This window comes from Salvelinus alpinus, chromosome 7, assembly GCF_045679555.1.
Source record: "Salvelinus alpinus chromosome 7, SLU_Salpinus.1, whole genome shotgun sequence".
Lineage (NCBI taxonomy): Eukaryota > Metazoa > Chordata > Actinopteri > Salmoniformes > Salmonidae > Salvelinus > Salvelinus alpinus.
The window spans coordinates 4,746,008-4,757,083 of NC_092092.1; the positions used below are offsets into that span (position 1 = coordinate 4,746,008).

At 41.4% G+C, this 11,076-nt stretch overlaps 2 protein-coding genes across 3 annotated transcripts in view; one reads left to right on the forward strand and one right to left on the reverse strand.

Moving 5' to 3' along the window:
* Nucleotides 1–11,076, forward strand: part of LOC139580337 (cystatin-like) — a 126,271-nt gene that overhangs the window by 23,692 nt on the left and 91,503 nt on the right. The gene's annotated exons all lie outside the window — the stretch shown is intronic.
* LOC139580343 (cystatin-like) lies at nt 5,474–9,344 on the reverse strand. The gene is made up of 3 exons (XM_071408904.1): nt 8,598–9,344; nt 6,311–6,412; nt 5,474–5,825 (listed from the first exon to the last, which is right to left on the reverse strand). The coding sequence occupies exons 1-3, from the start codon at nt 8,805–8,807 to the stop codon at nt 5,745–5,747; spliced, it is 393 nt and encodes a 130-aa protein (XP_071265005.1). The 5' UTR covers nt 8,808–9,344; the 3' UTR covers nt 5,474–5,744.

Below are 11,076 nucleotides of genomic sequence, written 5' to 3' on the forward strand. Positions count from 1 at the left end.
CTATCCAAATCGTCCAATTATACCCATATCCTAGCTTCTGGGCCTGAGTAACAGGCAGTTTACTTTGGTTACGCTTTTCATCCGGACGTCAAAATACTGCCCCCTATCTCAAACAAGTTTTAAAGCGTCCTTTGTGTTTTTGTTTATGGTGGGAACGGAGGACTGTTGGTATATTAGGCTGATCCAATGTGCTCTTATGGGGCAAAGTTTTAGTTCAAGTGTCTCTGTTAAATTCGATGACTCATAGTGTTAAGGTTAAATTTACATCCTGGAACTGTAGGGGATTAGATAAAAACACCAAAATAAAACAGGTAATAAGTAGATTAAAACAACTTCAGGCGAAGATCATATTTTTGCAAGAATCACATCTATTATCTGGCGACGTTCCTAAGATACGCAAGAGGTGGCCTGGGCAGATCGTTGCAGCCTCATGTAGCTCCCATGCAAGGGGAGTTATTATTCTTATCCCTAAGTCCATATCAGATATTGCAAACAATTTGTGATCCCACCGGCAGATATATTATTATATGGGGTACCTTGCTGTCTGAGCCGTTGGATTTAATTAATGTGTATGGTCCCAACAAAGATGACTCTAAATTCTTTAATGATTTGTTTTTAAATCTTTCCACACTTCCAGGTAATTATATTGTTGCAGGGGACTTCAATTTCACTTTAGATCCTGTTAACGATCGCACCTCGGGTTCGAACGACTCCCACACCCAATCTTGGAAAACCATACAGAATTTTATGAAGGATTTAAATTTAGAGATTTGGAGAGAAATGAAACCAGATGATGTGGAATACTCCTGTTAATCTAGCACTCACCAGACCTATTCCTGAATCTACATTTGTTTTTTTTTATCTCAGCAGCCTTACGCTCTAAAAATTTAAGATTGCTTTTATGATAGCATTGTCATCTCTGACCATGCTCCAGCATCTCTTAAATATTTCGATTCTAATTTAGTAGGTGACCAACCTAAATGGCTCTTCCAACCAAAATGGCTTCAAGATACAAGTTTTACAGAATACATTGGACAGCAAATTGACCTATACTTTTCAATTGATACAACACAGACGTCAGCTTGTACTATAATATCTTATGCTTCACTGAGTCGTGGCTGAATGACGACACTATCAACATAGAGCTGGCTGGTTATACGCTGTACGGGCAGGATCGAATAGAGGTGTCTGATAAGACATGGGGCGGCGGACAATGTATTTTTGTAAATAACAGCTGGTGCATTATATCTATGGAAGTCTCGAGCTATTGCTCGCCTGAGGAAAAGTTTCTCATGACAAGCTGTAGACCACACTACCTACCTAGAGAGTTTCTGTATTTTCCGTAGCTGTTTACATACCACCACAGACTGAGGCTGGCACTAAGACAGCATTGAATGAGCTGTATTCCACCATAAGCAAACAAGAAAACGCTCACCCAGAGGCGGCTCTCCTAGTAGCCGGGGACTTCAGTGCAGGGAAACTTAAATCCGTTTTACCAAATTTCTATCAGCATGTTAAAATGTGCAACCAGAGGGGGAAAAAAACTCTGGACCGCCTATACTTCACACACAGAGACACATAGAAAGCTCTCCATCGCTGACCTTAATTCTATCCTCCTGATTCCTGCTTCCAAGCAAAAATTAAAGCAGGAAGCACAAGTGACTAGATCAATAAAAAAGTGGTCAGATGAATCAGATGCTAAGCTACAGGACTGTTTTGCTAGCACAGACTGGAATATGTTCCCGGGATTCCTTCGATGGCATTGAGGAGTACAGCACATCAGTCATTGGCTTCATCAATAAGTGCATTGATGACGTCGTCCACACAGTGACCGTACGTACATACCCCAAGCAGAAGCCATGGATTACAGGCAACATCTGCACTGAGCTAAAGGCTAGAACTGCCGCTTTCAAGGAGCGGGACTCTAAACCGGAAGCTTATAAGAAATCCCGCTATGCCTTCCTACGAACTATCAAACAGGCAAAGCGTCAATACAGGACTAAAATCGAATCGTACTACACCGGCTGTGGCAGGGCTTGCAAACCATTACAGACTACAAAGTGAAGCACAGCCGAGAGCTGCCCAGTGACACGAGCCCACCAGACAAGCTAAACTACACTACCGTTCAAAGGTTTGTGGTCACTTAGAAATGTCCTTGTTTTTGAAAGAAAAGCAAAAAAAATTGTCCATTAAAATAACATCAAATTGATCAGAAATACAGTATAGACATTGTTAATGTTGTAAATGACTATTGCAGCTAGAAACGGCAGATTTATGGAATATCTACATAGGCGTACAGAGGCCCATTATCAGCAACCATCACTCCTGTTCAAATGGCACGTGTTAGCTAATCCAAGTTAATAATTTTAAAAGGCCAATTGATCATTAGAAAACCATTTTGCAATTATGTTAGCACAGCTGAAAACTATTGTCCTGATTAAGCAGCAATAAAACTGGCCTTTAGACTAGTTGAGAATCTGGAGCATCAGCATTTGTGGGTTCGATTACAGGCTCAAATGGCCAGAAACAAAAAACTTTCTCCTGAAACTCGTCAGTCTATTCTTGTTCTGAGAAATTGCCAAGAAACTGAAGAGCTCGTACAACGCTGTGTATTACTCCTTTCACAGAACAGCGCAAACTGGCTCTAACCAGAATAGAAAGAGTGGGAGGCCCCGGCGCACAACTGAGAACGAGGTGTCGTGGAAAATTGCAAGATGATGTTATAATGCTTGTATTACATTATAATATTAGTTACATTCGACAGAATAGAGTATTGTGTGTGTTCCACTGGGGATGGGCCTCTATGAGATATAGCACTGACAGAGGAGATTTACGATGTCTTTGGGTAATGAAGCCTAAAGAGCATTCCAGATAGTAAAGGTAATGTTTTTGTGCTATACCGTACCAGGGTGAAACGGGTTCCAGTTTGGAGTAGGAGGGGGCCAGACACTGGTCTTTACAATGAGAACTGTTGACACAGCAGTAACTGTCTGCTATGTTTTATAGATATCTTTCATACAAATCTTAACCTTTGTGAACTGTTCCTAAGATCTGTGGTTCGTCATGTAAGTTCAGTGGGGTGTATCTTGGCTATAAAAGATCTTTGTATTTTTCTGTAGTCACTCTGAATGGTTCATTATAGATAGTGAATTGTTGAAAGTCAGGCTAAAGCTTAACGCTTATTAAAGATGTAGTTTAAGTATAGCACAACAGGAAGAAGCATAGCACAATTACAGCAGCCATGAAGGTTTTAAATGATACCATTGAAGCCCTTGACAAAAAACAGCACTGTGTCTCACTTTTTATAGATCTCTCTAAGGCTTTTGATACAGTTGATCATGATATACTAAGGCAGAGATTGTTGAGTGTAGGTCTTTCAGGGCATGCAGTTGCATGGTTTGCTAACTATCTGTCTGATAGAACTCAGTGCACTCAATTTGATGGGCTTATGTCTGTTAAATTGTCTGTCCTTAATGGTGTGCCCCAAGGCTCTGCACTTGGTCCTCTCTTATTCACTATTTATATAAATGATTTAGACAAAAATGTCCAAAATGCACAACTTCATTTTTATGCTGATGATACTGTTATTTACTGTTGTCCCTCGTCTCTTACAAAAGCTTTCCAGAACTTGCAAACTGCTTTTTATACTGTTCAACATACCTTGTGTCAATTGAAGCTTATCCTCAATAGTGACAAAACTAAACTAATGGTGTTTTCTAATGCAAAAAATAGACCTCTGAACCTTTCACCTATTACTACCTGTCAGGGCAAGGAGATTGAGGTTGTAACCGCATATAAATATCTTGGAATTCTAATTGATGACAGCCTCTCTTTTAAATTGCATATTCAACTTACAAAAAATTGAGGCTGAAATTGGGATTTTATTTTAGGAATAAGGCCTGTTTTTCTTTTGAAGTCAGGAGGCTACAGTTATACCTTTACTAGACTATGGGGATATTTTATATATGAACGCTTCCGCTCAGTGTTTGAGATCAATTGACACTCTTTACCATGGCACTGAGATTTATTTTAAACTGCAAAACCCTTACGCACCACTGCACTTTGTATACCAGGGTTGGCTGGCCTTCTCTAGTCACTCATAGGACTTTATCCTGCTAACTGTTCCAAATGTCCGAACTGAATTTGGTAAAAGGGCTTTTATGTACTCTGTGCCATCGTCTTGGAACACCTTAAAATACTTTTAAACTGGAAGAACTTGTCCCGATTTTGTGTTTTTAAATCACTAATGAAGGATTTTGAGGCTGATTCCCTGACCTGTCAATGTTTTTAATTTGCTCTGTTTGATTTTGTTATACTCTTGTGAATTCAATGGTTTTTACTAGATTACTTGTTTTTCCATGTCTGTCTGTAATTTTTGTAATGACTTGCTGCCTATCTTGGCCAGGACGCTCTTGAAAAAGAGTTTTAAAATCTCAATGAGCCCTTCCTGGTTAAATAAATTAAATTAAATATAACTCTGACTTGTGTGTAGTTTAACTCTCCTCAATTGGTAAAGCAGAAAGATAACTCCACAGAGGACAAGTACGTTAGGGTCTAGTTTGAGAAAGACGCCTCACAAGAACTCAACTGGCAGCTTCATTAAATAGTACCCGCAAAACACCAGGCTCAACGTCAACACTGAAGAGGCGACTCCGGGATGTTGGCCTTCTAGGCAGAGTTGCAAAGAAACCCATCAGACTGGCCAATAAAAAGAAAAGATTACGATAAGCAAAAGAACACAGAAACTATGTAGAAGGCCAGCGTCACAGAGTCAAAGTGACAGAGCTGGAGGGGGATCTGCAGAGAAGAATGGGAGAAAAGCCCCGTTAATACTGGTATGCCACGCTTGTCAAGTCATACAAGACTAGAGACTGTAGTGGCTGCTTCAAAGTACTGAGTAAAGGGTCTGAAAACTGAATAGCTATGCAAGTGTCATATCAATTTCATTTTTAATACATATGCAACAGAGTCTAAACCCGTTTCCGCTTTGTCATTATGCTTTGTGTTGGATGCATGAGCCTTTATAAAACGTATGTTGTCCATCATGTCCTGTGAATCATTGGGTGTGACTGACCGAGGGTTATATTTCTCAACCTTGTGCTATTGTCACAAAACGTGTCCATCTAAGATTTGTTCATCTGGCAACAAGATGGAAGTAAATAACCACATGTAGATGTAACAAACCATTTCTTTATTTAGTTCAACTGTTGCATAGAGTTTACAAACCATTTTAATACTACATTTTCAAAACAGAAGTTATTTTATTAGTGTGGGAATGCATAAAGTTAGAAAATTATTAGTTGGATTCTTGTTTATGATATTCAGAGGTTGACCAGCATTAGTAATACCAATGTGAATCATTGGGTGTGACTGACTGACAGGGTTATATTTCTCAAAATTGTGCTATTTGTCACAAAACGTGTCCATCTAAGATTTGTTCATCTGGCAACAAGATGAAGTAAATAACCACATGTAGATGTAACAAACCATTTCTTTATTTAGTTCAACTGTTGCATAGAGTTTACAAACCATTTCTTTATTTAGTTCAACTGTTGCATAGAGTTTACAAACCATTTTAATACTACATTTTCAAAACAGAAGTTATTTTATTGGTGTGGGAATGCATAAAGTTAGAAAATTATTAGTTGGATTCTTGTTTATGATATTCAGAGGTTGACCAGCATTAGTAATACATAACACTAGTTATAGGGAAGACTAGACCAAGTCTTCTCTCCTTTAGGTCTTTACGGCTGGCAGACATTCTTGATCAACTGGCTCGCTCCCATCCAGGGGCGGCTCCACACCTCAAAGATGCACTGGTAGGTCTGAGGAAACAGGAAGCAACACGAGTTGGTATGATCACACCCCTTCAGCAGCATAACACCTGACAAAAGGTTTGTTGGACATTGCAGTCTACTGCCTGAGCTACAAATCACATTACATCATAAACAAATTTATTATTTGTAGAGTAGTCAGGCAAAATGTACCCACAATGAATCATGGTTTTGATGCTCTCAAACACTGCCAACAGACATTAATCTCTAGAAATGTCACCTGAAACTTCCCTTTGCAAACAAAGCAATTTGTAAAAAAAACAATACTGAACCAATAGTGAAATGGGTAACACGTTAAAAGTAGGATTTACTAACAGTTTATAAGTAGTTTATTGGTTACCAATGTGATCCCTGTTGGTAACAGGTTATAAACTAAAAATGGACCATTCTTAAGCTGTACATATAGGAAGCACTGAGCTGAAGTGCCAGTGTTAACACAAACAGATCTGGGACCAGACTAGCCTTGTGGTCCTTACCTCAGCTGGGGCCGGATGCACAGCGCAGTCCTTCACGCCTCCCTTCCTGCACAGGGTCCTGGCCATCTGCACTGTGAAGATGTACTTCATCCCAGCTACCACCTGTAAGCAGAGGATGGTCAGCATGTCAGACCACAGACATAGAGATCCCCCATCTTGAATGAGGAACCTGTTCTAGTGATTCTATTTCTATGGCTAGAACTGAACTACTAAAAAACAGTGCAGATGACTGCATGGGTTAAAAATGAGTCTCCTGCATAATGTCAGGTGAGCATTGTTCACTGAGCCAGAGGGTACATAGGGCAAATGGGCATCTTATAATCACATGAGTCCTAGCGACAATAGGCTCCCATTGTCTCCACTCATCACCAACTATGTAAGGGATCAACGAGGGGCTATGCGTTCTATGGAAAACAATGACCGACGTGGAAGGCGACACTATAGCGGAGTGGAACTGACCTTGACCGGAGTTTATTTTCCAGAGAATGGATAGAACCCTGAGTTGATTATTCCTTTTACATCAAAGCTATAATTTACCACAACAAGTGTGTTCACCATCCAGCGAAGTAGCCAGCAAGTTGACTAGACGGCTACAGTAGTTGCCGTGGTAACCCAACAAACAGACTTTAGCTAACCATCAAACCTAGCTTGCTATTATGAAAACCAAATTCAACAAGACCAATACTGTTTTCAATTTTGCGTTCAAAAGTCGCTCAAAATAAAATTAAACTATAGCAATTTAATTTTATGGTTCAAACATACCCTGCGTTATAGGGAATTATACAAACGGGTGGGTCTAATACTGGATAAACCGCATTCTAGACATTATTTATTCCACAAATTAGCACCAGCTAAAGGTAGGACGTTGACATTTAATCTGTTCCATCTGACTGCGCAATCCACTTTCTCCAATCCCCTTTCTCGTAAACCCAGCCAGGCACTTTATAAACTTGATCCACTGTAAAAATCTCCCATTTCTTTTAGATCGGCATTTGATTTTCAACAGCTGAAATTTGTATAAACATTGCTGTCTGTCTCTAGCATCCGGAAGAGAGTTTCTCAGCCAGTCGAAATCATGAAGCAGCTGGTGTAAAGAGTGTTGCTTCTGTCCCTCTCCTCACCCCTACCTGGGCTCGAACCAGGGACCCTGTGCACACAACAACTGCCTCCCACAAAGCATCGTTACCTTTCGCTCCACAAAAACCACTTCAAGGTCTCAGAGCAATTAACGACACCGATTGAGTCACTATTAGCGCGCACCTCGCTAACCATTTCACACCGGTTACACTGGCATACTTTTTAATGGATATATAATAGAAACACAGGTCAAATTAAATGCAGCTAGTTCGCTGCCTTCACAGCTTCGATTTGAAGTGATTGTGTTAGCTAGTTCCTCTGAACAACAATGTCCTGACAAGAGAGCACATCACCTATGCCAGGTGAAATCGCACAGCACTATAGCTCATTATTATTTAAGTGTGTATCCAAATTCAATGTCACAAGAAAATGTAAAGGCAAATCGTTTGCTCTTATTCTGTATTCATTGTTTGACGTGACTAATTTAGCCATAGTTGGCAAACAAGCAAGCAGGGGATAAGAACGTTACCAACTAGTATTGCAATGGAACATTTTGAACGAAAGACCAGCCGGCTTGGGTAGCAACCTTAGACTTGTCGGGACTACATCTTGTGAAATAGTATGAATAATCAAAATAAGTTATGAAAATATGTCAATCAATATTTGAATATGTTAGTAACCCGTTGTATACAAGAGATAACGTCCTCTAAACCGGTGTTAAGGATATATTGGCACGGTTTCCCGGTCCTCGACTTCCTCTCAGGTCTAACACCTGTGCCAATATCCAAACACAGCTTTCTCGGGCAAAATGTAAAATTCCTGTCAGGTGTGATCGAGGCGTAAAGTTAGTTAGCTTGCTTCTTCCAGACACTAATGAGAGAACATCTGATCATTCCACTTGCACAGGCTGAGCTGGTTAGGCTGTTATCTGGAGCGTTGGTGACCAACTGTGCTGCTGGCAACAATTTAATTACGTTTTTGGCCGACGTTAACTGACACCGGTCAATTTCGACATATGATTTTACGAATTCACATCATTAGTTATTCTGCCTCTGGCACACATACGAGATTGTCCTGAAATCAGAGTAGATAGCCAGAGTGAATTTAGGTATTGAACAGCGGAATGAAAAACAAGAAAACTACGCTACACAACGAACGATCAACATTGACGTCATTCAACTAATGAAAGGGTCTATAAAAAGGGACTGACCTGTTCCTGAGCCTTGACAACTTTAGCCACCTGCCAAACATACATGTCGTTTGTTCTCTTGTTGTTTTCGGCCACCGCGAACTGCAGCGCGTCTCTGGTAGCGGGGTCGTTCATATCTGCGTCCACGACGCCCCCCGGTATCCCATCGGCGCTCGTCACGATGAATGCCACCGCGAGCAAAGGAACGACGATCTTCCAATTCATGAGCATTTTTCCCGTCTGATCTCGGTCTTTATTGCAACTCCGATCGTATCAAGTAACGTTACACCACAACAAATCCTCGCCTCCGACGACTTTTATATAAACGCGGTGACGTCACTTCTGCTTGATGAGGGGTGGGGCTTAATTATTAGTGGAATCAATATCAAATCAAATTTATTTATAAAGCCCTTCTTACATCAGCTGATATCTCAAAGTGCTGTACAGAAACCCAGCCTAAAACCCCAAACAGCAAGCAATGCAGGTGTAGAAGCAATATCAACACAAAAGCGACCGCCTCTATCACACCGACAATGAACTTTGCGCAATTTGTGCAAAATGGGACGCATGCGTGCAACAGTTAAACGTTCACCTTCTGTTACTACTTCTGTCAAGCCATTTAACACCTACAATTCGTTGCAAAAGTTCGATAAATCCAACGTGTGCACCACAGAACGAATTGCCTCTGCAACCCAATGCTGGAATGCAAACGCATTGGAAATGAATGTAGATAACTAGAGTTGGCCGTTTTGCAGAGCGGCTTACCCCGTTGATTTGCTTGGTTGTAGGCTAAGCTAAATAATTCATTATGGAAAAATATTATGAAACGTAATGAGAACCTGCACACCAATGGCTGTCAAAACTCTAAATCTCTGTAAGTGACACTAAACTAAATAGGACTAGGCTTTATTGGCTTTAGGGATGATTGGCTATTTATACAGTCTAGCATTAAGCCTACTGTTAGACGTTCCCAGTGGATTGGGGGGGGTGGTCAAACTCATTCCACCGAGGGCGGAGTGTCTGCCGCTTTTGTATTTCTTCTTTCGATTAAGACCTAGACAACATGGTGAGGGTAGTTCCTTACTAATTAGTGACCTTAATTCATCAATCAAGGACAAGTGTAACAGTATAACTTTAAACCGTCCCCTCGCCCCGACACGGGCGCGAACCAGGGACCCTCTGCACACATCAACAACGGTTGCCCACGAAGCACGGTCGTTACCCATCGCTCCACAAAAGCCACGGCCCTTGCAGAGCAAGGGGCAACACTACATATTGGTTTCAGAGCAAGTGACGTAACTGATTGAAATGCTACTAGCGCGTACCCGCTAACTAGCTAGCCATTTCACATCCGTTACACTCACCCCCCTTTCAACCTCCTCCTTTTCCGCAGCAACCAGTGATCCGGGTCAACAGCATCAATGTAACAGTATAACTTTACGGCGTCCCCTCGCCCCGACACGGGCGCGAACCAGGGACCCTCTGCACACATCAACAACGGTCGCCCACGAAGCATCGTTACCCATCGCTCCACAAAGGCCACGGCCCTTGCAGAGCAAGGGGCAACACTACATATTGGTTTCAGAGCAAGTGACGTAACTGATTGAAATGCTACTAGCGCGTACCCGCTAACTAGCTAGCCATTTCACATCCGTTACACAAGGTTAGAGCGAAGACACTCTGCCCTCCTTGGAATGAGTTTTACATGGGGCTACGCTATATTCGTGATTTGACTTTTGTGCTTGTTATTTAGCCTATGGTGACTGGCCTCAAGTTATTGATGATACAAACCTGAGAAATGAAATTAGAATTAAGAATTGTATTTTCTTATCATCCTGGTCATAATGTCAATCGTCTAGTGAAATGGTGCTTTCAAGTCAACTGGCAACTCGGGGGGAAAAACGAGGTCAAATCATGACGTCAGTGGTCTGATTTTCAAATCGTAAAGTCTGAGTTTGAGAAAGGTGCGCTGCGCAGTGTCCCGACTTCGAATTCCAAGTTGGATTACCGTTCAAAAAGATTTTCCCAGCTGGAACTCGTTTGTCCCGAGTTCCCAGTTGACTTGAAAGCACTGAAGTCGGAGATTTCCGAGTTCAGCTGATTTGAATGCCGCAAACGTCCAGACTTCGGTCAATGACGCACAGGCAGGAGCGCACATTGGAACTGCATTACTCTTGAGTAACCATGCAGACAATTGAAGTTCTGAAGTGAGTACTTTTTTATGTGGATAAATAGGGCGTATTTAATCAAACCATTGCGTAAGAGTATATTCATAGCCTATAGATGTGGTTAAGACTAAAGAGGTCAATGGAACGCAGCCAGTCGGGATAGAAGAAGGACTGCGGTTTGGCGGCGCACGTTGAACAAACAAAGTGGATATTCGTCAAATCGTGATCGATATATTGTAACAGGCCCACACTTTGGTTACTGTTGATAAAACAAGTTTACTGGAGAACTGAGACGAAGTAGAGACTCTGGACAGGGTGGATTAGGTTTAATT